The sequence below is a fragment of the Tauraco erythrolophus genome, chromosome 2 (genome assembly GCF_009769465.1).
Source record: "Tauraco erythrolophus isolate bTauEry1 chromosome 2, bTauEry1.pri, whole genome shotgun sequence".
Lineage (NCBI taxonomy): Eukaryota > Metazoa > Chordata > Aves > Musophagiformes > Musophagidae > Tauraco > Tauraco erythrolophus.
Genome location: NC_141466.1, coordinates 73698141 through 73724875, shown reverse-complemented (window position 1 = coordinate 73724875; position 26735 = coordinate 73698141). Strand labels below are relative to the sequence as shown.

The following is a 26735-nucleotide window of genomic DNA, read 5'->3' as shown; positions in this document are numbered from 1 at the left end:
ATGGCCGTCGCCTACCTGCTGGGCAACGGCACCGTGCCGCTCCTCGCCGGCGCCCTGGAGGTCCCGTTCGCCGCCAACGCCTCCGTCGCCGCTTGCCGCTCCGCCGCGCCGCCCTGCGCGGCCGCGCCGCCGGGCGCCTGGGGCAACGCCTCGGCAGCGGCGGGCTGGAACCGCTCCGAGCCCTGCGGCGGGGCCAACGGCAGCGCGGGCGGCGGCGGGCCCTGCGCGCCCGCGGGCGGCGGCCCCTCCGTGGTCACGGCCATCGCCATCATGGCCCTCTACTCCGTGGTCTGCGTCGTGGGGCTCTTCGGCAACTTCTTGGTCATGTATGTCATCGTCAGGTGAGTGCCGTGCCGCCCTGCCCTGCCCTGCCCTGCCCTGCCCTGCCCTGCAGCATCCGGCCGCTGCCGTCGGGGCGGACGCCTCACCGCGGGGAACCCGGGCAGTGTGCCGGCGTCCTGACGGGGATGCTGCGGTCCCTCTCCAAAGGGCCAGACTAGGGGGCGCGGAGGGGCTCCTGCGCCCGCGGGGAAGGAGTAGGAGTCTTTTGAGAAAGCGTCGGAGCTGGTGATCAGGGAAGAGAAACTTGCGGTGGGGCTGTGAGGACCGGCCGGGATGGGCGGTCCGTCAGAAACCGCTGCAGGTCCGGGGATGCTCTACGGACCCTCCTTGCTGCAGCACCTCTGCGAGCTGCTCTGGCCAACGAGGCCTGAATCCCGCACCTGTCCGCTGAGGAGGGAAGCTTTAAAGGGACTTTAGCCACTGCCCGTGAGCGGGTGCGAATAGAGGCGCACAGACGGACACCCGGCACCGGCACACATCCGCGCGTTTTTCCCCCCACCTCTCCCAAACGCAGAAGCAAAGTATAAATGGCTTGGCCGCTAAACGCTTCTCTCTGCTGGGTTTATAGATCCTCTGGCTCAAGTCTTGACATATATGATTATATTCATATACGTTTATCTATGTATCTATACATACATGTGTGTACACGTGTATAAACACGCCGGGATCGCGGCCGCTATCCGTAATCCCGCTGTGCTGCAGCGCTTCGCAGCTTTCCCGCCCGCAAGCCCACCCGGGCGGCGGGGCGGCAGCTGCCGCCTTGTTTTGCAGGTCGCTCACAAACGTGCCTTTCACGCTCGAGAAGCCTCAGGCCCATAAATCGGCGGAAAACGGGATTAAACGGGCTCCCCTGCCCGCCTGGGAGCGGGGCGGGCGCCTTCCGTGGCGGAACACTGCCACCTCCCGGGAGCGGCAGGACGGGACGGGACGGAACTGGGTTAGGTTAGCCCCTCATCCTTCCTGTTCCCTCGTCTTTTCCAAATCAAGCATCCTCTGAGCCCTGCAGAGCCCGCCAGGCGCTGCTACGACGGGTGCCCCTGGGGCGCGCTCCCTCCGTGCCGGGGCAGCCCCAGCACTTCGAGTTTCCCCAGGTCTAGAAAAGCGTCCCTTTTCCCTTTGAACACTGTTTGCCGAGGAGTCGGGGCCGCAGCCGTCGGGCATGGATGCCGCGGCTGCAGGGAGCTGGCAGGTGGGCACCTAGCACCACATGCAGGCCGGCGGCACAGGAGTGCCTCCGTGGTGGGAGTGGCAGCGCTGACTGTAAAAAGCGGGGCCAGGGGTGAGAATGGCAATGGAGTGCTGTGGCACGGCGGAGAATGATTCCTTCAGCACGTGTTGAGGATGTCACTGCAAAGCCTGTGCAGCTCGTAGACCCCGTGGGAGCGCAAGTAATAATGCATCAGTGGTTCACATTGTAGTAGTTTAGAAACCTACTGGTTTCAAATGTACTTTAGAGACAGCATTTCAGATGCGCAGAGCAGGGGAGATTCTCTTCTGCCCTGTGGTTTTGGTCAGTCCCAGGCTCCAGCCATCTCTGTGAAGGTACAGCTGCAGAGAGGCTTCTGAACAGGGCTGTGACTGCAATGGGCTGAGCAGTGCTGAATGCATTCCTCTGGGAGAAAAAGCAGATGCACAATGTAACAGAGCCAGGATAGCTGTCAGCAGAGAAATATGCCACAGGTTGTCTTTGTAACGGACATAACTCATACTAGGTTCATATTTCTTACATCAATTAATCAAATCACACTTGCACCACAAAGCCAAATTGAATGAGGCACTTACATTTAGATTTCTATCTAAAGAGAGCATCTTTCCCTGAGATTGCAGCTTAAAAACAAAAACCAGAGGCAATAGGAGAGAGCAAAAATATGTTTTCATTTTACAGAGGAAAACACAGATAAATTAGATGGCTTCTCCAAAACCATCCAGGAATTCTGTGGCAAAGCCTGGACCAAACCCAGGTCTCCTGTGCAAGAACAGCTTTTGGTATGACAGAGCTCCTTCCCAATTGATATCATGCAGCCATTTACTAATTTGGGATGAAAAAGAGTTTACATATTAATGGTTTAATAGGATCTGTGGTTTAAGCAACATAAAAATGCATTTCCTTTCTGTGCTTCTCTATAGGTTTAGTATATCTGGACAACAATAGGGAACTTTCTTATTTATTTCCTGTTGCAAGCTATACTAACATGACAGTATTCCCAATCATATAATATGCATACATGAAATGGTGAGCATATGTGCTCACATTCATGTATCCTTGGATCCAGCTACAGATGGGAGGCAAACCTTTCACTGGATTGAATTTGGCATAATGCAAAGCTCCCCTTCTTTATCTACCTTTCCCACCACACCTGCTCAGGAAAAACAAAACATTGACATTTGTATTCATTTTGAGAAGAATTGAGACTACTAGAAATAAGATTTTAAAGTGAAATTGGTACCTAGTTTGCCTTGAAAATGGTAGGAGTTGGGAGGTAGGTGCTGAGGTATTTGAAACTCTGTCCCTACTCACCTTTCAGAATCCAGCACCAGTGAGAGCAACAGTGACTTCATATTCAGTGTGCTGCATACTAATATCTCACGCCCAGTTTCTTTAGAAATATTTTTTAATAATGATTATATTATTCTTGTAAACATGATCATTTTTACAACTTTTCTGCATGAAGCAAATCCATGGGTTTGGAGCCAGAGCCGTGTGAGTGCTTGCCTGATGTGGAACTGTCACTATCATTCCATGATGCCACCCTGCTATCTCAGCTGGGGCAAACAGGAGTTAGAAATGTATTGTCATTATCAATATGAAAATCAGTTTTTTCATGCAAAGCATGTCCCTGGATTTCCTATTTATTTATGTGTTACTTTATAACTGATGAGTTCTCATCCACTCTCTTCACTCTCCCAAATGGTTCCTTTTCAGCAGAATACTTTCATCCTTGAATGAATATTTACATGTTATATCTGTAGTATATGAGGCTGAACCCCATGTTACTAACACTGAGCTGTTTCCTTTGTGGAGTACAAAAAAATGCCTTCTGAGTGACAGCAGTAATAGTCAGGTTTTACTGCCAGCCATTAATTTCCTGTAATCTGAAAAATCTGTAGACAATTTTTGTTACCCATTTTCCTCATGTGCTTTGTGTAAGTGTAAATCACTAATATGAACACAGTGTTGTTATGGCTATGTCAACAACAAATGCTACTTGTAGCTGCTGCAGAGTACAACAAGACAGTGTACAATTACTAGCATGTGGCTTTGAATTAATTTACACAGTAATCTATAGGCTTTTCCAGCTTTCTCATCAAGTTAGAGGGATATTAGTCATGCATTAGAGCAGGAAGAAGAATATGCCCTGTGATTAAGGCAATGTGCTAGAAAGCTGTAATACAATCATAGATGAAAATCTTTTGCATCACTGATCTGGAAGAGAGGAGTAGTTCTTGGAGGCCCCAGTCCTCAGCGATGGCAAGTGTCCTGAGAGGACTGTAATTCCACCAACAGCCGCTAAAGTCACTCAAGTCAAGAGTGATTCCTTAATTTGCTATTAATTTTGTCAGATATCATAAACAAAGGGGCCTCAGGTTCTCTGTGATTCCTCACAGGAGGAACGAAATGTCTGGTTTAGTTAGAGTAAATGATTACTCTGCTTAAAAAAAAAAAAAAACAGAGAAAGAAGGCCTGTCTGAAATGAAGAGATTTCTTTCTATGTTTCTCAAAATGGCCTCTTAATAGTGTTTTGGAAAAAAGAGCTGGGACCGAAACATCGTCTAATCTGGAAAGACTAGGCAGTACTGAAAGCTCTAGTTCCTTCAGCTCGGCTCACTCACACTTCAGGAAAACCGTTTTACTAAGTAGAAAGGAATTTTGGGTGAAATTTCCATTGTAGAAAGAATTGATATCACCAGAGAAATAAATATTCTCACGTATGTGCACAGAAAGAGAGAAGTGAGGGATTTGGAAAGAGGTCATAAGGTATGAAGTGGAGAGAGTCTGTTTAGAGAAATAAACTGAAAATGATCACAAGCCTGGAAGTGGCTGAAGTGAAGCAAGTTTTTCTGAAAAACAGGGGTTCTTCTTTGTAAGGCGACATGGAGTTATGGAGGTAGTGTGAAAGACGGCCTGCACCATCTCTTGTAGCAGCAAAGATCAGGGAACTTAGAAAACAAGAAATGCATAAAATTCATTCTTTTCTTTCCTGTCCACATCCGCAGGAATTCAGAAATGAATTTCTTTGCATTCAGATGGCGTTGCATGTGCCAATGTGTGTCCTGCCTGTTCCACTGTCTGCAAAGGAAAGGTTCCACCCTATTGCTAAGAGCTGTTAGCAAAAGCCACAGCAGTCTGAACCACTTGTGTCAATTAAGAATTGATACTGCTGACCAGCACAAGTCAGAGAAGACCTGGTGGAACAGCACAGAAGCTGAATTAAATGAGCAACATAGTGAGGGGGTGACCTTCAGCATCCTGCGTTACAGAAAGGCAGGTGTCCCTGTTTGCACACTGCTTGTGATAGGAGCTGACCACCTCTGCTAGTGGGTAAATGTTTGAATAGCAAGTGGCTCCTCTCCCTCCTCCAAGATCAAGGGAAGCAGACAGGTAAAATGGCATGTATACCTTGATATTCTCTTTTTCTTAAAATTATGCTGATACAGACATGATCAAAATTTGGCCGAAAATACATTAGCCTGCAATTTGGGGATAACTCCATCTCCCTGAGGGAGCAGAGAGGACTGCGGGATGAGTGAGACCTCTGCAGCCCCACGCTCCTCTTCCGACCTTGTGCCACCCCGTGCCCTGTGCCCAGTCCCAATGGGCTCTCGCCCCAGGAGAGCAGACACCCCTGCTCTGCTAGCGGCTACCCCCAGGCACTTCAGGGCAGAAAACATCCTCTCTCACTCAATTTCTCTTGAAAAAGCTGGTTTGATCCATCTGTATTTTTCCTGGAGTATCATTTCCCCTGAAACATAATGTTAAACACTTCCTGATTATTTTTTTAAATTTCCTTATAAAAATAAGTCAAATTGTACCAACTTTTCATGGCTTCAGTAAAATTAGAAAATATTGTAAGCTCATATTGTTTATATTATGTAATTATTAAAAAGCTAATGACTAATTAGCTAATTAGCTAACATAACCCTGAAGTACTGCTTTATTTAATTTTAATTTATATTATTTTTTCAAATCATTAGGCATAGCTTTTGCTGAACATTGTTGATAAGCTTTTACATTTTTTCTAGATCAAAAGGTGACAGATTTGCAAAAATCTCAAACATAGCATGATGTAAGCCCAAATATCTCAGAATCATAGTCCTGCTTACTAACCTCTTTTCCAACCATAGCCAGCAGCTGGTGTTTAGTCAAAGAGGAGAAGATTCTCACTGTGTGAGAATCCTTCTGACAGACTGTTACACTACAGAGAGACTTTCTGAGCTGCAGTTTGCATCAACATTTATTCAGTAGCTTTTTGTGGACATTTCTAACATGCAGCAGTCCCAAAAAATCACAATCAAAAATAAGGTTGGAAATAAAAGGTGACAAATATTAGCACTTCTAAACAAAGCTGCTTTGAAACAAATAATCTCTAAAGTAAAACTTAAGAATTGTGAAACATTTTTAAAGATTTTAAGTTGGTTATTTTTAAGCTTAGGTATTCTAAGATGGATGTTGTAGAGATCCTGATTAATGGACATTTTCAAAAAATTGTTTATTTTCATTATGATTCCAAGTGAAAACAAGTTTTCAATCCTTGATGATTCTCTTCAAAATACAGATCCACTCATAACTGTGTTTTTTAAAAACCTAAAAGCAACTATTTTCTGAATTGCTGTGGTTAGGCTGATCTCAAATGAAATTCTTTTTATAACCATCTGTGCCTTCTTTGATTTATACTATGAAGTTTCAGTTTTTGGTATTATAAGTGGGGATGCTGTCATTATCTTTCAAAGCCCCTGCTCCCTTTTGGAAGTTGGCTTTTAATGGTGTTCACTATCAAGGAGTTCCACAGCTTAGCCCAGCTGTGTTAAGAAGCATTCTCATTCTTCCATTTAATGGTAATGGCTTCTAAATTTTATTTGTATTTCTCTTTGAATTTACATGATGAAAAAAAGGTAAAGATGACAGACATAGCTAATCAAATAACTGTGAAAGACATGAAATAGCGTATTTTTTCCACCTTCTTACTGAGAAGTGTTCAATTATCAGCTGTAAGATGTTGTCTCAGATCAGGAACAAAACTTCAAAACTAACATGTCTGTGTAACACGGAGCAGATCCTCCTCGTGTTGTATGGAGCAATCCCAGCTGTCTCTTTTTTTAAGGGGGAACAGGGAGCAGCAGTTAGGGTATCTTTTGCTATTTTCCCCTTGCGCTGTGCTAACCTGCAACCCTTGGATGTGCTACCTCTAATAGAAAAATCACTCAAGAAGCCAGTTACCCAAATCCTTCTCATGCGGAGATGGTCTCAGTACCTCCCTCAGTGCCCCAGTTTCAGACGCAATCTCATCCTTGTCACATGGAGATTCAGTCCACGTTTCCTGGTACTTTTGATCCTGTCTTCTCAAAACACATAATCATGCTCCTTCATTCTGTCACACCTGCCTGTGCCATCGTCTGCTTTTGCCTTTCCCCCCATCACAGACAAGCCTGTCTCCATGGAGAGAATAAACTCTCTCCAGTCCCTTTATCTCACCTCTGTCACTCCTTTCCAGATCACACTTGACAGCTTCACTGGAAGATCCCAATCCCTTGTATGTGAGAGACCATACCTTGTGTATTTGGCATTACTTTGATCTGCACAGTCTATGGCATTGCCTCGATCCCCATGCTACCTCCCTGACACCCTCTGACCAGGGGGGATTACCACTGCTGTTCCCCATCACACCTTTCAGGATCTCGCACCTACTAGCAGTAGAACTGTCATCAGAGGCTTCCATGCCAGCTTCCCTGCTGAGCAAGGGATGTTTCATGCAGAGTCCTCACCTGAGGTGATCAGTCTACAAATCAGGAGGAGGGAACCAGCATCTGGAAACCAGAGGAAATAGCTGTTAACTTGTTGTCCCTAGGAAAACGTCACCGCAGTTGTCATAGATGTAGTCAGTGGTTTTACTCTCAGTCACGCTTCCCCAAAGGCAGAGGGCAGAAAGTTGGGTTGAAGACACCGACAGTTTTCCTTTCCACGTCTTCTTAGCAAAGCAGGAACTTCAGCAATAAGCACCCACTGCTAGATAACGGCAGTGTATTGGAGTCAGCCTTTTGAGCACCATTGATTTATTACAGAGAGATGTGTTACACAATAACTGCGAAAGCAGCAACCTTTGCTGGAGATCCATATATGCCTCAGCACCAGACAAACAGAGGCTCAGCTAAAGGTGGTTTAACAAACAGGCCAGATTAAGTCCTGGAATAATTGGAAGATAATTTTTCCCCCATTTAACTAGGCTGGAAGGGAAGGAAGTGTACCACCAAATAACCATTTGGGCATTGAAGCATACATATTACTGTTATTTGTTTTTTATCATTAAGTAGCTTTTTACAGTGTCTGGGAAAAGAAAAAGAAATTAGGGTAATAAGAGTTATAAGACATTGCAACATCTTAAATGTGTGGAAAGTTGCTATGAATATACCTATAAAAACTTCTTCTTGGCTTGTTCCCCTTCCCTTTTTTGAAAAAAGAAATAATGTATCACATCTAGCTTTATTTTGTATGGATTTCTGCCAGGATATTTTGCATATATATGTAATTTAAAAAGGCATGAAAATAATGAGAGAGAATTAATAAAACAGTTACCTGTTATGACTACTGTGGAGTATGTCTGAAGTAATCTCCTTGCTTGTTAATCCTCTCAGTCAGACTTCAAGGGAAAGGACCAGCCTTCCTCCCCAAAATAGTTATTTTTCCCAAAGAGAAAAGTTTTGTTTTCTCTGGGGAGGGACTAAACTCACTGATTTAAACTAAATAGCAGAAAAGGGCTTCTGTATGATGCCTTTCAGTAGCGAAAAAGCAGGAAGAGCCATAAAGAAAGCAACAAGTGCATTTTAGCCTAAAGCCCAACACAGTATTGTAATAAATTGAAAACAGGATGAGTCAAATGCCCTCCCAACTCTCTTGGTGCCACGTCATTCCCAAAAAGACCGGCACCAGCGTCTGAAGAAAGTTGACTCTGCCCAAAAGGCTTTCATTTGGCTTTCCCTCTCCCAAAGCTGAGGTCTGAGAGAAATCACTAATTTGTTCTGAGTACAGGAGAAATGGCCCTGAGCCGGTGCTACTCCACAAGCAGTGGTGTGCTCTGCCTGCTTCTCCTGCCTTGATCCGGTAAGCAAGTGCTGGTGGATCTCCACATACCTTGATACAGACCCTAATGCAAGGAGAGAACAAGCTGGCAAGTCAAAGATGCTAGCAAGATAACGCCAGGGAAGGAAACTTCGGTGAAATTCTGGATTAATTTCATTCGTGCTATGTAGGAGAATAAAGTGGAAAAGGAACTTGGCAGTGGGAAAAAAAAAGTATTAGGGAGAAAAGAGGTAGCAGCTGAAGCAGCTACAGTCCAGCAGTTGTCCACCCTATGTTCAGACTCACATTCAGCACATACATTCAAATACCTTCAGGACATCTCCTTGCCAGTGTGCGAGGAAGTGACGGGAAGGCTGCTCCACCACAATGTATCTGGAGACCCTGCTGCATTCCCCGCCAAGTATGTCAAATAACTAGGCCTTGCTATTTTAAGTCATGTACGCTCCCTTAGTTTGTCTTGCCTTGACACCTGAAGTAATGCTTGGTATGTGTATGTTTTTTCATCTCTTTGATTAACCCACCATCACCGGTCACAGAGGTGACCGGCTAGCACCATGTTGGGAGTCAGGATGCAAGGCTTCAACTGGAGGAAACAATCACTGCCTCTGTCTTTCTTAAAGGCAGTAAAATCTTGTTCCCTTCCCCAGTTCTTCTTCCCCCAAGAAGTGAATGTGCTTGCAAATTGCACAATTCCATTGTAACTAAGTGTGAACATTTTCTGCTGTAATGTTGTACCTGCTGGAGATTTTGTTTTCAATTTGTTGTTTGTTTGTTTTCCCTGAAGGCTTATTATTTTAAAATTACATCCTTGTATATGATCTCTTCAGAGTAAAGGATGAACAGATTGTTAACCGCAGTATGGTACCTCCACTCTGGGTGGCCTGACCGCATAATAACATATAAGGTTGTACACATATTTATGGTGCTTGTACCCAGGCCTTGAATTTAATGGCTTAGGGCATAAGCATTCTGAAGTATCCCTGAACAGAAAAATCAAAGACTAAATCTTCAAGCTGATTAAGTCAAATGATCCCAGACAGGTAGGTTAAGCTCATCGAGAATATGTATGACTTCAAAACTTGAATAGATAACAGTCTGCCACAGCACATGTCACAACTGTGGCTGAGAGACAGTACAGGTCTTTCACTCTATAGAGACCTACTACTGTGCAAAGAAATAAAAGGGACAGTAAGATAGGATGGCCATCAGTTAAGTCCACCATTTGAGACCCTTTAGTTCAAAAGCACTTTCCAGAATATGACCTAGCTGAGAGACATCATTTCAGTGTCAAACATACTAACTGGATTGGCAGACAGAGGACATTGTGGAGTTTTATTTCCAGACTGTCTTGAATATGACATGACCTTTATCAAAGCTGTAAGGGCTTGATGAAAAATTAAATTAACTGGTATCTCATGAAAGCATGCAAAAAAATCCCTCTTTCCTACTGGTTTTGTGTTGCATATACAAGATGCACCAGAACAGCCATGGAAGTAAATGTTCATTTAAATTGGTTCAACTAGGTATACTTCACATCTTTTAATCTTCCCACCCAAGGAGACCTCAACTAATCTAATGTATGCACATAATGATTCTTCATTTGTTTAACAAGAAGTCATTTATGCAAGAAGAACATGAATTTGAAACACTAACCTAATCTCCTCCAGCATCAACAACAGTTATGTCAGGTTGTCTGTATTGAAGACCTAATTGCTGGCTGTTGTTTCTTACAGCAGCCAAACCATTTTCATGAACGACTGCTTTCTACAATGAATCTCTGTAATTAAGCCAGTTTTTCATATATTTTGCATTGAACTTAAAGGTAGATCAGTTGAAGCAGGCTTTGTCTCCAAATTAGCATTCTGTGGACAAAAGCTTTTATGCTTTTGTGTTGCTGAAAGCAGTCATTACCAATCTATCGGCCAGCCCATTTCCTAAGTGCAAAAGACTGTTTCTGCTTTTCTCTTCACTATTGTTATTCAGATAGGAGCAGTTTTCAAATTAATTTGTAATGGTATGTATTACTGTATTCATTGGGCTAAACGAACCCATCTCTGGCTTCTTTGCACCTGTCTCCTGATAGAAGGATGCTGTAAGGCTGATCTGGTACAGAAGGGCTGAAGGGTCTGGCAGAGGATATGTTCCAACAATCCACACGGATGTAAATGGCTTGTCCAAGGAGCGGTAGGGATACCAACTGTGTCTATTAGGCTTAGAGAAAGCATAATGCAAACTAAAAATGTCATGATTATTTAAGAAAATATACAGTTGTCATGCTATATGTTCTTTACTTTTAAGCCATGGAGGCTTAAAAGAAAAGACTCTGCCAAAATTTTTGGAGGCAGTAAGGCAGAGACTAAGCCATTGGAGTGGGCAGGCCGGAAATAGGGCTGTGGCACGTGTCTTGCAGAAAGAGAGGCACAAGCGTGCTCACACCTCTCTTGTCGCATGACTGTGAGGTGGAAGGGAAAATGCTCATAGCTCCTGCTCAAGATGCTGTCACACTTGTGCAATGAAGCTGGGGCTCTCTCCAAGTTAGTTTGGTGAATCTTTTGTTTGGTTTGCAAACTACAAGTGGCCCATGGGCTGCCAGTTGAAGAGGTCATTTCAAGACGTTTTATTTATCCTGGAGTACTAGGAACTTAGTAACTGTCTGAGTAGGAGTCTCATGATTTTCTGTATTGCTTTTTCTTATTCCAAGCAAATCCCAGTTGAGTGGACCTCTTCAGATCAGATCTTCAAACATCAAGTATATTTTAAAGCTTTGCTGGATTGAAGATAAAGGCAAGGCTGACTTTGCCCTACAGAATGAGAGAGACATAAAGTATATTCTTACTGTTGTAAATCTAATCTGTCATCTACTACTAAAAAAAAATGCTTCATAAACAAAGATATTTTATGATATAAAATACACTGAGGAGATAGGAAGGGCATACTAGTGGGTATCAGTATTATAATGAGCATAATTAATTTTAAAACATATCAAGAGCAGTATCAAGCTAAATATCCGCAAAAAAAATGGATCATCTTGTTTCTCTATTAGTCTTTCATTGCAAAGCTGTAAAAATAAAAGTAATGTGGCCCAAAGCCAACTCCTGTCTTCACTTTTGGCCTTGCTCATTGTCATGCAAAATTTAATCTACTTTTTATTTCAGATGCTGGAATTTCAATGCAATCTAAGTACCAGCATTCAGATTTTCATGCGTTTGCACTTAAGACCCTTTCTTTACACATCTGTTGGGTTTTAGGGTCTCTAGTGGACTTGAATGAAAGTATGAAAACAGTATCTGTTAAATGATTGCATTTATAAATCCAATACTTTAGATATTATAAATCATAAAGATATCCTGTGACTTTAATTACATATAAAATCCAGTCTCTCTCTGAAGTATCAAAATCTCATCACATACACATCTATGTCCAGATGATGGAAATGTTTGTGCTGCTTGTTCAAATAGGTATAATAACAGCTAAGACCAAGACTTTGAAGAGCTCCATTTTGAGGGACTGCTATTTTTCATGCTGATAAAATTACTTTTAATCAATTGTTTCAGTATTTATTTACTTGTACCAAAAAAAAATAATCCTGGGGATGCTGATAATCTACTTATTTGGAAAAATACATGTTTAACAAAATGTACCTTTCAGAAATAAACCCTTTATAAAATCTTGAAATATCCAGTACAAAGAAACACCCAAATCCCATAGAATTCAGTGAAAAGAATATTGTGCATTTCAATAGGCTTTTGTTGATTAGGCAATTGTGGAGGTAAATACTTTCTATCACTACAAAAGCTCTGCTTCTTTTTTTTGTAAGAATAGCATGATTAGAAATATAAAGATTACAGAGTACATCAAGCAAAATCCTTCATTAATAGCCTATAGAGCCCATTAAACAAACTAAATCCAAGAACTTTTAAGCTTAAACTGGCAATGAAAGCAAGGTAGCAAAACTGAAAAATGTGTAGCATTTAAGTGGGATAAGGCCCACGTCAGTCCTTGTGAAGAAACTTTATTCCATTTATCCAGAGCTTTTCCCTGCCCATCCTTTGGCATGCTAACCTGAAAGTCACTTACATGTTGGTTGATGTCTTTATTTTTTTGTTGAATCAGGTATTCCCTTTAAATCGTAAGAATGGCTTTAATTACTGATAAAAAAACATTACCATTATCGTCTGATGATGCACTCTCCAGACAGAACTGTGCCAGAATTGTGTGTGATGGCAGCAGCACTGAGTAGCACACCTAAGCAAGCTTTCTTGTCCAGCCATAAAGATAGAGCGATCACCTCAGGGCTGAGTAGGGACCAGCAGCCTGGGTGAGGGTGCAGGATCCTCATGGCCTTCACTTGTCTGTGCAGAATTGGGAGCCCCTGCCCCTCTGCTGCTGCTGCAGCCTGAGCTGATCAGACTGGAGTGAGCTGGGTATGTCTGCTCACAACGCAACCAGACCTCCAGGTTTGCTCTCTGGACATAAGTCCTGGATCTGTTGTCAGACCTAGGGAGAAGACATTCATCTTTGATAAGCAAGAGGGGACATGGCAAAAAAGAGGGCTTAGTACAACGTTTTCATTCTGGGTAATAGTAAAGTCAATATAAGAATGTTGCTATTTTCGTTCTCCTCTGTAAGATTCTCCAGCAAATTGCCCAGAAAATATTTTCTCCTCCCTCCAAACTGTTTTTCAGAGCTACAGCTTATTGTGTACCTCTCCCACGACACGCTGCAATCTTGTACATTTTTTCTAAATAATTCCCGGCAGAGAGAGGCATGGATGCTTGCTGCATCTACTTCTTCGTAAGTTAGTGTTGCAATCTTGTCAGATGTATGGTGTCCTCCTGTAAGAAAAGTTTTTAAGATGTTTTCAGAATATAGATTTTATTTAAAACTTGGAGGTATCATACTCAGATCATACTTTCAGAAGACAGCAGAGCTTATCTCTTTCTCAAGAAAGAGCTTGGATCTACTTGAAAATCTTTTTTAAAAAACATCCTAAATTGAAATTAGGGTTGTTAGTGGCTCCCCAGGCACAGTGCTAGAAAATGAGAGAACAAAGCCAGTACAAACTTCTTCAGATGTTCATCATAAAAGCTATCTAGATTCATTCAGCAAAAAGTCTGCGTTTCTCCAGACCCTACCAAAAAGTTCCAAATGTGTTCCCTACACAGCCCTGTCATTGGGTTGTTTTGCAGCTAACTCATATTCTGAAGAGGTCAAAGTCACAGAGAAAAAGAAACCCTGAAATACTGTATTTTACACTTTGTCTTCCCTGACAGGTTGCCTGAAAGATCTTTTCAAATGGGCTATTCCTCTTGCAAATCACTCTATAAATTGTAAAATGTTTGATCAAACACTGTACTTGTTAACTTTGCAGAAACAGAAAGAAGTTTTATCAAAAGAGCAATTCATCTGACCGCCCAAAAGCCAGGCAGCCACAGTGCCCAGCAACCTCAGCAGCAATCAGGACAGCAGGGCAGCATGGCCAGGATCGTTCCTTAAGAGTGAAACATTTATTTTACTGCTGCAGAAGTATACCAAGCTCATAAAAAGTGGATCTCAAGTGCTGCTCAGCTGACACGATGGGCTTGAAATAGTGAAGGGCTCTTCAAAAAGTTGATGAAACTAAGGAGGAATTTGGACTCTACCTTTCGTAATGCAAATGCAAGTTAAAACATAAAAAGCTCCCCCTGCTCAGCTATGATTGAAGTGTGACATATTCAAAATTCATCAAGTGTTTTTTGGGTTGTTAGCAGCACAGACTTAGGAAGAAAGAAGTGAAATGGAGGCAGAAGACCCTTTTGCCAAAATAGGCACTGTGGAGCAGAGCGAGTGTTCCTACCTTAAGCAGCAGGGCTGCAGCATGCAACAAGGGTCGTGGTTCTATTGATACGTTCAATGCATATGGTTAACGGCATCTGTCTTCTTATTTGATTGAAAGAACATCTGTCCAACTTACATTGGACATTGAGATTAGTAAAGCAATGTGGTAACCATCATTACAAATTATTTTAGAATTCTGTAAACATAAACAAATGAAAAAGTCTAAAAGCCTGGCTTTTTAGACACAGTGGATTTAATTATTATAATAATCTTCTAGGTACTTTTTCCCTAAGGAATTACATTGCTACTACTCAACAACCTACAAATGAGTTCTCTGTTTCTACAGACCATGGTTCTGATACTGGACATGACATCAGAAGATACAGAAAATCTAGCTGAAAATTAGTACATTGTCTGATATCTACAAATACATTTTTTTCAACTTCTCAGTTCTTTAGCATCTGTAATATTGTTTCTTCTACATGTATCCTTTTTCTCTGCACAAGTTAAATTAATCTTTTGTTTTCTTTCTTACACTCTTCAGCTAATGCCTCACTGAAATGCAAACATTGTTGTAGATAAATCATAGCAAGGTCATTTGGTTAAAACCAGAAAAGACGATCTTTGACAGTATCTTGCACATTATTCCACAGAAGTTTCTTATAGATGGTGCACTGGACTCAATTTTGTTTAACATTGTCACTTGTGGTCATTCACGTGCTTTGCTGATTTTTTTTCTAGGTACACGAAAATGAAGACTGCCACCAATATCTATATTTTCAATCTTGCATTGGCAGATGCCCTAGCAACAAGTACTCTGCCATTTCAGAGTGTGAATTACTTGATGGGAACATGGCCATTTGGTACCATCATTTGTAAGATTGTTATATCCATAGACTACTACAATATGTTCACCAGTATCTTTACACTCTGCACCATGAGTGTGGATCGCTACGTAGCTGTTTGCCACCCAGTTAAGGCCCTTGATTTCCGTACCCCTAGAAATGCCAAAATTGTCAATGTCTGCAACTGGATTCTTTCTTCTGCCATTGGCCTGCCAGTTATGTTTATGGCAACTACTAAATACAGGCATGGTAAGTCTGGCTTTCATTCCTAAATTGAGTGTTTCAATGTTTAAACTCCTTTCTGCATTGTTTCACTTTACCGTAGAGGCGTTGAATTAACTTCTGACCTCAAACCCGTCTAAAGCAGGTGTCAGTGCAAATGGACCCCTCCAACAATTTTGCATCTGTCTGTCGCTGACTGGACCCAGCACTGCACATGATCTGTCGTTTACAACAGGCAGATCCAGCTCCTTCTGTGTGTCCATGCAAGTCTCACTGCCCCACACAGTTATTGTGGTGTTTGCAAAAGCATCTGTGCCTATCTGCCTTCTGCTATGGGGTGGTTATGCCCTGTCCTACAGCACAGAAGTCTGTACTTTACCCAGGATATTTCCACTGAAGTCAGCAGTCATAGATATGTTGCATCTAGTCTGGCTGGACATGACAGAGCAGAGAGCATGTTCTGGATCACTAGTGATCATAGACCTTCCATGAAGCAACAGCATCTCAACTTAAATCCATACTCTCCATTGTGCGCAGTTACCAAGTGTCATGTCATTCTCTTCCCCGTTGCCTCGAAATGTCCAAACTCTCAGTAGATACAGTGGTTAAATCATCTGTCTTTTCACCAATATTTATATTGAAAGTGAAAATGAGTCAAAGTTTGAGCATTTATGACAGTTCAGTTCTTTTTCTTGTCCAGTATACATGCCATTCCAAGCAATAAAATGTAAAAGTGAACACGTTACTCCGGTTTTGTTTTTCTAACTCACACTTCATACACGTTTTGCAGCACTGTGTCCTACCAATGTTTGTGCCGATGACAGGTCACAAATAGCTTCATTTTACTTGTTTACTTAGTAAATCTACATATATTTTCCTATGATATTTAACAAAAAAAAGGCTTAAAGAAAAGCAAATGAAAAACTGACCTGCTTGTTCTTCTCTGCTGTTTTCCTTTTTCTCCAGGCTCTATTGACTGCACTCTTACGTTCTCCCACCCTGCGTGGTACTGGGAGAACCTCCTGAAAATCTGTGTGTTCATCTTCGCCTTCATTATGCCAGTCCTGATCATTACCGTGTGCTACGGGCTGATGATTTTACGCCTGAAGAGCGTTCGCATGTTATCTGGCTCCAAAGAGAAGGACAGGAACCTGCGGAGAATCACAAGGATGGTTCTTGTAGTGGTGGCGGTGTTTATTGTTTGCTGGACTCCCATCCACATTTATGTCATCGTTAAAGCCCTGGTCAACATCCCAGAAACTACTTTCCAAACTGTCTCCTGGCACTTCTGTATTGCTCTAGGGTACACAAATAGCTGCCTTAATCCAGTCCTTTATGCATTTCTAGATGAGAATTTCAAAAGGTGTTTCAGAGAGTTCTGCATCCCCACTTCCTCAACCATTGAGCAGCAAAACTCCACTCGAGTCCGACAAAACACTCGTGACCATGCTTCCACTGCCAACACTGTGGACAGGACTAACCATCAGGTATGACTAGCAGTGGAGATGTCATCTCTGGATCCAGGCCTCCCGCTTGGAGATGACATGTATTCTGAAGTTACAGTTTATACTGATTTGTAGCTGTTGGAAGGTCTAAACACCTTCAGGGTTATATGTGAAACTGCAGTATGCATACACAGAGACCCCAGTCCTGCATGGTGCTAGTTGTTCTCTAGTTGATGCTCAGAAGCTGAGGGCTTTCAAACGTACCTTGCATGACTGGGTCCAGCGTGCATGCATATACAAAGCACACAAAACGGTGTTTCATTTGCAGAATATTTACAATAGATGACTGCTTTAGAATTGGTTGAAGATTAATCACAGATTTCTCTATTGCTACTCCTTGTTTGCTGAGAGACAGGAGTGGAACATAATATAGGTCTCTCTTCTTCTCCCATTGTGATAGTGAATGAAAAAGAGAAGTAACCGTGCTTGTACACTTTTGATTGATGTACAAAGAAGGCCTACCTGGCCTTGCTTGTCCTGGAAGACATGCAAGAAGTAGACAAAGGCTTGTCTACATGCAGTGCTTGTATCAGATAATTATCTGTGTTGGCTAAGGTGGATTTTGAGATAGATAGATAGATAGATAGATAGATAGATAGATAGATAGATAGATAGATAGATATTTTAAATATATATATACAAACATGTTAAGGAGTATTGTGCCATTTTGCCATTTAAGGTATACTGAGAATATACCTTTTCCATGTAGAAAAAGCCTTTGAGAAGTAGGGATTTTATGGCACAGTGGATACCAAGAGAAATAGATGAAGTGTTCAAGGCCAGGTTGGATGAGGCTTTGGGCAACCTGGTGTAGTGGAGGATTTCTCTGCCCGTGGCAGGGGGGTTGGAACTAGATGATCTTTAAGGTCCCTTCCAACCCAAACCATTCTATGATTCTATGATTCTATTTTTGCTTAGCTTTTGCAAAGCTTTTTTGTTACATGCTCAACATCTATGTTCCTGTGATTAGTCCTGAGAATTTCCAATATCCATCCGTCAGTGAACTTCATGCAAAACATGAAAGCAAAACTTAACATTCATGAAAGTAACTCAAGCACGTCACAAGCACTAGAAAAAGTTTGCATCATCTCTGTAATTCATTAAAAAGAAGAACAAAAGGCACAAGCCTAGTTCATTCCTTGCCATATCCCCTTTCAGCAACATACTTAGGTTGCTGCTGCACCAGTTTCTCCTTGCTGCCACTTCAGCCACAAGATAGCTGCCTCCTTGAGATGCGGAAGTCAATGGCTGCTTGTGAAAGCAGTTACGTACCTACCACTGAGCTGCTGCCCAGAATCCCAAATCAGAACATTACCATCTCCAAACAGACAAAATAGTAATTGCACCAGAAAAGAGGAGGGAGCAGGCTAAAGGGAGAAGGGCTAAAGGGAGAAGCTTTATTAAGCATCTACATTTGGTGTTGTCATCCACCAGCATCTGATTCGTACATACCGAACCATGGCCTGTGAAATCAGTTAGCACCTGCTCAGTCTTATGCACACTTCTGCGGTGGAGCAGAATTGCCAAACTTGGCATAGACACATAACATATATGTATGTATATATGCATGTATATACGTGTAGTATTTACTAGGTGTGGCAAAAATTTATTAGACAAATTCAGCTGTTAATAATGCATTCATGAATCTCAGTGGAGTCTATTTTGTCCATGTGTCTGACAACAGGATTGTATCTGTATCTAGTACAATTCCAACTTTTTACAGGGCAGTGTATATGCACACATTTTCTACTTTTAGTTATGTATTTTATGTATCTTTAAAGGCCAGGTTAGATGAGGCTTTGAGAAACCTGATCTAGTGGAAGGTGTCCCTGCCTGTGGCAGGAGGTTGGAACTGGATGATCTTTAAGGTCCTTTCCAACCCAAACCAGTCTATGGTTCTATGATTCTGTATTCTTTCAACCTACACCAACAAGCGAGAGAGCCAGCTGAGGCAAGGATAAACCAAGTAAGTGAAATGAGCTTGATAGTGGCAATAAGGAGAAAGCTAGTCTCATAGTTGGGTTCCTTGTTTGTTGGAGTGGTTTTTTTTCCATTCAGGTAATAGTGGTGAAATTACTGAAGAAGAGATAAAACACACATAAAGAGAAGTGAAGGGGAATATGCTGAAGGGAAAGGGACGTGAGAAGCAGAGTGCAGAGGAGAAAGGAAAATGTGAGGAATGAGGTCCGAGTGAGGCAGTAAGGAAGGAAACTGAAGCAAAGAGTCAATATGCATGGAACAAAAAAGGTGTGTGCAGAGCTGTAAGAAATTGTTTGACTATCCAGCTTTGGCTACTTTGGTAGCTCTTCCTAGCAACTAGCCATCAGTTTTCCCCAGGGCTGGGGAGAAGAAGACAACACTTGGAAGCTCATGTTCTCATAGGTGGGTGGAACTGATGAGGTAACAGAGAGAGGTCCAAAAGCCATCAAAAGGGACTTCAGGGCATTGGGGCAATTGGTTGAAGGGTCAGGAGCGCAGGCAGTGTTTTCCTCAGTCCCTTTAGTGGCAGGAAAGAATACAGATAGGAACAGGAAAATACACTTGATTAACAGATGGCTCAGAGGCTGCTGCCACCGGCAGAAATTTGGTTTCTTTGATCATAGGAAGGCTTTCACAGAACCGGGTCTGATGGCAAATGATGGATTTCAGCTGTCTCAAAGAGGGAAAAGGATTCTTGCTCATGAGCTGTCAGGGCTCATCGAGAGGGTTTTAAACTAGGTTTGAAGGAGGAGGGGGATATAACTAGGCTCAGTAAACTAGGCTCAGGGAATAAGGCCTCCCACCCCCTAGGGTGAAATCCGCGTGCTCAGCTGGCTCTCTGAAATGCCGGTACACCAATGCAAGCAGCATGGGGAACAAACAGGAGGAGTTAGAAATCTGTGTTCGATCAGGGGGTTATGATCTGGTAGCAATTACTGAGACTTGGTGTGACAGCTTGCATGACTGGAATGTGGTCATGGATGGCTATGTCCTCTTCAAGAAAGATAGGCCAGCAAGGCGAGGTGGTGAAGTTGCTCTTTATGTGAGGGAGCAACTAGGGTGCATTGAGTTCTGTCCAGGGGCGGATCAGGAGCAAGTTGAGAGCTTGTGGGTGCGAATTAAAGGACAATCTGGCATGTGTGATACTGTTATTGGTGTCTATTGCAGACCACCGGATCAGGATGAGGAGGTTGATGAGGCCTTCTACAGGCAGCTGACAGCGGTCTCGCAAATGCAGGCCCCGTTGTCATGGGGAACTTCAACTATCCTGGTATCTGCTGGAAGGCCTACTCAGCCAGCCATCCACAGTCCAGGAGGTTCCTTCAGTGCATTGATGATAACTTCCTGATGCAAATGGTGGATGAGCCTACTAGAAGAGTAGCGCTGCTGGATCTTATTCTCACTAGTAAGGAGGGTCTGGTTGAAGTGCTGAAGATTTGAGGGTAGCCTTGGTTGTAGTGACCATGAAATGGTGGAGTTCAGGATCTCATGTGGCAGGAAGAGAATACCTAGCAGAACTAGAACCCTGGACTTCAGTAGGGCCAACTTTGATCTTTTCAAACAATTGCTAGGAGAAATCCCATGGGACAGAGTACTGGAAGGTAAAGGGGCCCAAGATAGTTGATTAGCCTTCAAGGACCTCTTCTTCCGAGCTCAAGACTGGTGCATCCCAACAGGCAGGAAGTCAAGAAAGGGTACCAAGAGACCTGCATGGTTAAATGGGGAACTGTTGGGCAAACTCAAGTGGAAAAAGAGAGTGTACAGATCATGGGAGGGGCAGGCCACTTGGCAGGAATATAGGTCTGCTGTCAGAGGATGTAGGGAGGCAACTAGGAAAGCTAAGACCTCCTTGGAATTAAACCTTGCAAGAAAGGTCAAGGACAACAGAAAGGGCTTCTTCAAATACATTGCAGATAAAACTAACACTAGAGGCAATGTAGGCCCACTGGTGAATGAGGAGGGTGCCCTGGTGACAGAGGATAAGAAGAAGGCAGAGTTACTGAATGCCTTCTTTGCCTCAGTCTATACTGCTGGAGCCTATTCTGATGAGCCCCGGAACCCTGAGGCTCCTGAGAAAGTCAGGATAGAGGAGGAGTCTACCCTAGTTGATGAGGACTTGGTTAGGAACCAGTTAAGCAACCTGGCCATCCATAAGTCCATTGGTCCTGATGGGATGCACCCGCAGGTGCTGAAGGAGCTGGCGGATGTCATTGCCAGGCCACTCGCCATCATCTTTGCTAAATTGTGGGGAACGGGAGAGGTGCCTGAGGACTGGAGGAAAGCAAATGTCACTCCGGTCTTCAAAAAGGGCAAGAAGGAAGACCCAGGTAACTATAGACTGGTCAGCCTCACCTCCATCCCGGGAAAGATAATGGAACAACTTATCCTTGGTGCTGTCTCTAGGCGTATCAAGGATAAGAGAGTCATTAGGGACAGTAAACATGACTTCACTAAGGGGAAGTCGTGCTTGACAAACCTGATAGCCTTTTATGAGGACATCACCCAGTGGATGGATGATGGTAGAGCAGTGGATGTGGTCTATCTTGACTTCAGTAAAGCATTTGACACAGTCTCCCACAGCATCCTCACAGCTAAACTGAGGAAGTGTGGTCTGGATGATCGGGTAGTGAGGTGGATTGCGAACTGGCTGAAGGATAGAAGCCAGAGAGTAGTGGTCAATGGGACAGAGTCCAGTTGGAGGCCTGTATCCAGTGGAGTCCCTCAAGGGTCGGTACTGGGACCAGTATTGTTCAACATATTCATCGATGACTTGGATGAGGGAATAGAGTGCATGGTCAGCAAGTTTGCTGATGACACTAAACTGGGAGGAGTGGCTGACACACCTGAAGGCTGTGCTGCCATTCAGCGAGACCTGGACAGGCTGGAGAGTTGGGCAGGGAGAAATTTAATGAAATACAACAAGGGCAAGTGTAGAGTCTTGCATCTGGGTAAGAACAACCCCATGTACCAGTACAAGTTGGGGACTGAACTGTTGGGGAACAGCACAGGGGAAAGGGACCTGGGGGTCCTGGTGAACAGCAGGATGACCATGAGCCAGCAATGTGCCCTTGTGGCCAAGAAGGCCAATGGCATCCTGGGGTGTGTTAGAACGGGTGTGGTTAGTAGGTCGAGAGAGGTTCTCCTCCCCCTCTACTCTGCCCTGGTGAGGCCGCATCTGGAATATTGTGTCCAGTTCTGGGCCCCTCAGTTCAAGAAGGACAGGGAACTGCTTGAGCGAGTCCAGCGCAGGGCCACAAAGATGATTAAGGGAGTGGAGCATCTCCCTTATGAGGAAAGGCTGAGGGAGCTGGGTCTCTTTAGCTTGGAGAAGAGGAGACTTGGGGGGGACCTCATTAATGTTTATAAATATGTAAAGGGTGACTGTCATGAGGATGGAGCCAGGCTCTTCTCAGTGGCATCCAATGACAGGACAAGGGGAAATGGATATAAGCTGGAACGATTATGATTCTATGATTCTATGGAACACAGGAGGTTCCGCTTAAACATGAGGAAGAACTTCTTCCCAGTAAGGGTAACAGAACACTGGAACAGGCTGCCCAGAGAGGTTGTGGAGTCTCTTTCTCTGGAGATGTTCAAAACCCACCTGGACACGTTCTTGTGTGATCTGATCTAGGTGGTCCTGCTCCGGCAGGGGGATTGGACTAGATGATCCTTTGAGGTCCCTTCCAATCCCTAACATTCTGTGATTCTGTGATAGATCTCTTTGCATGGTCTGGTTTTGCAAGAACTTGAAGTAGCCATAAATGGGCCCAATTTCACTTCCCTCACCACCGTCCCTGCAGTCCTTGCTTTAGCAGCTGCTGCTACTGCCACTCATTTATTTCTGTCAGATGTGCTCACTAGTTGCTGACCTGAGCCTTCTCACTGCACTCCCTGAACTACAGTGCACCAGCTATTGAGTGCTGTCTTTCTCACTCTCCACAACATCTGTGGAATACATTTACACTAAGCCATGTTCAACCTTGAATATTAAACTTCATTATTTTTTTTTTCTCCAGCAAACATTTCTGTATGAGACGACATTTTTGTTGTCTGCTACTATCAAAATGACAAAGTTGTAGAACTAATCTACACTAAAAAAGGTTCTCTGGGATAGTACTACAACTGTAACATCTAATATTTTTTTATTATTATTGTTTTTTAAACAGAGAAAGCCCTAAGATGATTGCAACTTTTGCTCACAGAAAAGAAGGAAAAAAAAAACAAACCAAAACAAAACAAAACCACAACAGAAACAAACCACTGTTTCCTGAAACAGTGAGGTTAGGTAAATTCTATTGACAGGGCATTCTTTCCTCAGGTTAGTGCTTTCTGTACAAGAAAGTCTAGCTAGTATATCTGTATTGAACTAAGTATACTGGCAAGCTCCTTGTATAGATGAAGCCTTGGAGAGCATTTGGTATGAATTCTAATTGCAAGGCTGTATAGTACTCGGCATACTTCACCTCAGGTTTGAAGAAACAGATGTTCTACGCATTGCTTTTGTGCCAGGTGAGAATTCTTTACTGCTAAAGTTAATGAGAACTGCAAGCACTCAATTGCTCAATGACTTAGTGCCTCACACTGTTTAAGCTCTTAAAAATAAACATTCGCTGGTGGAAGGAACAACTGTGTTTTCTATGAGCGCACAAGCAGTAACAGGAAACATCATAAATATCCATGTTATTCTGAGTTAAGATACTGTCCTTTGGCCTACTCTGTGGCAAGTTGACATTATCAAAAAGATCTCGAGTTTAATTATTGTTTTATCAGCATTTACAGAAAGTGGAAGAGTGGAAGAAGTTCAAAACTCCTCCAGAAATGCAGCTTCTTTCAAATGAAAGTAGCAAAGTAACATCCGATCCATAGCACTGATAGCGTGATCATTTATGGAAATTGTACATGCTCAGTGGAGCAACATAGTTCTGAGGGAGAAAAGGCAGTGGCTAATCAGGCATGCAAAAACTGGAAGAGCTGTGAGAGTGGTATGTTTCATGTCTGTGGGGATGTATTCTGTGTTACACTCAACTAACTCCTGCAGTAAAATGTGCAGGTTACATTTGTTCCATGGTGAGCTTAAAGGCTTGGCTCACTTTAATTTTCAGGGAGGCATATACAATCTTATAAGTGCATTTGCATGAAGAGCTAAAACGAGAGTAAGAGTGATTGAATCCTGGAAAAATTGCTTGCAAAGCAAAACTGCTGACTTTGAACATTTCTCTGTATGACCCAATATTGGCAAGGAATGGTAATAAAGGATCAAATACTAGCTTTTGCAAATGGCTGAGGGATTTTTTGGTGTCATTGACATTAACCTGATTCATAACAAAGACTTTAACAAGTATTTTGAAATAAATAGCTTTTGCTTCAAATGCACAGAGACTCTCTGCATTAATTTCTCTCTGAGATTAAAAAAAAGTTTGAATATTTTTAAAAATGTAAAATTCATTTATTTTTTTTTCCTGAAAACTATGTTTTCTAAATATCTTTTATTTTTCTTAATATCTGTTAATAACAAAAAATCCTACATACTTAGGAAATGAATTATTAATAATTATAGAAATCTGAGAAATTTAATTTGTTTCAGTGAGTTAGTTTCTTTGTAACCTATTTAAGTTTTTATAGCAGCCTCACCTGAATGTATCCAAGCAACTAAGCAAATTATGTATAGGCACGTTTTCAGGACAATTTAGTCATCCTATGTAACTATATTTTGTCTTTTTTCCTTCTGATGCTTTCTCCCTAACCATTCAAGTGTGGAAGCTTGATAATGGAAGCTGCAAATCCTCCTCATGTGCTGAAAATGAGGCCTCAGGTATATTCAGTAGCCAAAAACTCTGGTATTTGTGCTCAGCCCTGAAAGCTTTGCCCTTATTGCTTGGATTGGCAGCCACATGTAGAAATAAAAAGGATATTGGATGAAAGAAAAACTATTTTTAAGCTGAAACAAGGAAAAATTGAAAGCTAGTTTCAATTTGATTAAATAAACGAAGAAAGTACTTTCTTACATTTTCATTTTCCCAGTGCTATATGACAGACTGCAAACAAATATGGGGAATGCTGGTGAGTCCTATGCAGAAACATGACAAAAGCTGGGCAGATTCTTTAACTCCAAACCTTGGCAGATTCACATCTACCTGTATTAATAGAGAATGGCCTTTCTCTGTATTTTTGGAAAATGGACATATCTCCTTTGTAAATAATACTATATTTCAATAATAAAGTATTGATTTCTTATAAGGCCCATTTCTGGCAAGATAATGGCATTTATGAAAAGCTTGTCTAAATTCCATAGATCCTTAAAACAAGGCTTTCTATTGTAGTTGATTTCCACTCGTACGGGCCCTTTGTGAATCTTCTAGTAGCAGAGAAAACACAATGTGTTTGTCAAACTATTTCATGAAAGGAAACAAGAATAAATTGTGCTTTGAGGACCAGAACTAATTAGATGGCTTCTAAGGTTGCCTGTGTTTGTGGCATTCCTTGAACTGTGAATTAGAATAAACAGGGAACAAAACATTTCAATTTTTCCTTAATAAATTAGAAAAAGCTCATTGGTAAAAAAATACAAAAGAAATGCTTCTATTTTATCTAATCCATAAAGATAAGTTAATATCGTCTTCAAAATGAATTTCTGGATCTAAACTTCTCCAAAAGACAGGCACATTCACATTTAGGACCTGGCCAAAAGGAGCTGAGGAGAAATGTTCCCAATACAGAATAAAGAAAATTCCTAAATATAGCATGTTAAATTGAACAAGCATTTGAGTTATGTTGTGGCCTTAGAGACATTTATCTCCAAATCAGAAGTCCTAACACTCTGCTAAACGTGCTTGGGAAGCGATCTAGTTAGAAAACGCACTTTCCTTCTCCCTGCCCCAAAATCCTTACCTGTGTCCCATTACTTTTACAGGAGCACATTCCCTCTCTTGTCTCCATTGGGCTTCATCCTTGATTCTACTTTCCGTATCATAAACCCTTTATTTGCGGTGTGTCCCACCCTGTTGCCAACAGGTTCTAGTGCTGTAGGACAACATTTGCTGGGCAGTAAAAAGGGTTTGCAGGCTTTCAGGACGTGCTGTGCAGTAAGCAGATTTTCTTGACGAAAACATCTGTAGTGCTGTTGTGCCTGTTTGCGAATGGGATTTAGCATGGGTACTGTGGACACACAGGGCTGAGAGGTTGTGGGGTTTGTCTGCTGACAAGTGCATCTGACAGAGAATTTAGACTAGACTTCAACTGCCAATCCAAAAGTTAGCTGATGTGAGCACAGAATGTATCATCTAAAATACTGACTCCCCTGCAGTTGCTACAAAAAGGATACAGGAAGGGAGTGAAATCCTTCCGTACTTGTGAAATTCATAGAGTTCCCCTCTAGAAAGAGAACTGGCTCGATATCCAATATATTCTAATTCTAATTCAAATTTCAGATCTACTAAAGTTTCTTTGTCTTTGAAGGTCAGACATGAAACTTCTCTGTGATCATTCCCTCTGCCTTTGTTGCTTCATGGCAAAGGCATAGTCTTGCCTTACTCTCCGGGCTACCTGTTTAGCTTTGTAAGGCAGGACAGTAGCTGCAAATAAGTAAATTCCTCTTTAAAAAATCCCCACATGTGCAAACAAACACATAAACTTGTGGGTGGGAAGAAACCAAGTAATTGTTCATTGTATGTGCAATTTCTTTCCTTTCAGCTGGAACTTCAAGAAGCTGAAACTACGCCACTGCCGTGA

At 42.4% G+C, this 26735-nt stretch overlaps 1 protein-coding gene across 1 annotated transcript; it reads left to right on the top strand.

Annotated features, from left to right (window-relative positions):
- OPRM1 (opioid receptor mu 1) lies at window positions 1-26735 on the top strand. Its single transcript, XM_086625103.1, has 4 exons — window positions 1-341; window positions 15194-15546; window positions 16486-17006; window positions 26697-26735. Exons 1-4 carry the CDS (start codon window positions 1-3, stop codon window positions 26733-26735), a joined length of 1254 nt encoding a protein of 417 aa, XP_086481229.1.

Coding starts and splice junctions, on each gene's coding strand:
- OPRM1 (XM_086625103.1), top strand. CDS start 1: ATGGCCGTCGCCTACCTGCTGGGCAACGGCACCGTGCCGCTCCTCGCC. Junction 342..15,193: donor GTCATGTATGTCATCGTCAG/GTGAGTGCCGTG, acceptor TTTTTTTTCTAG/GTACACGAAAATGAAGACTG. Junction 15,547..16,485: donor AACTACTAAATACAGGCATG/GTAAGTCTGGCT, acceptor CTTTTTCTCCAG/GCTCTATTGACTGCACTCTT.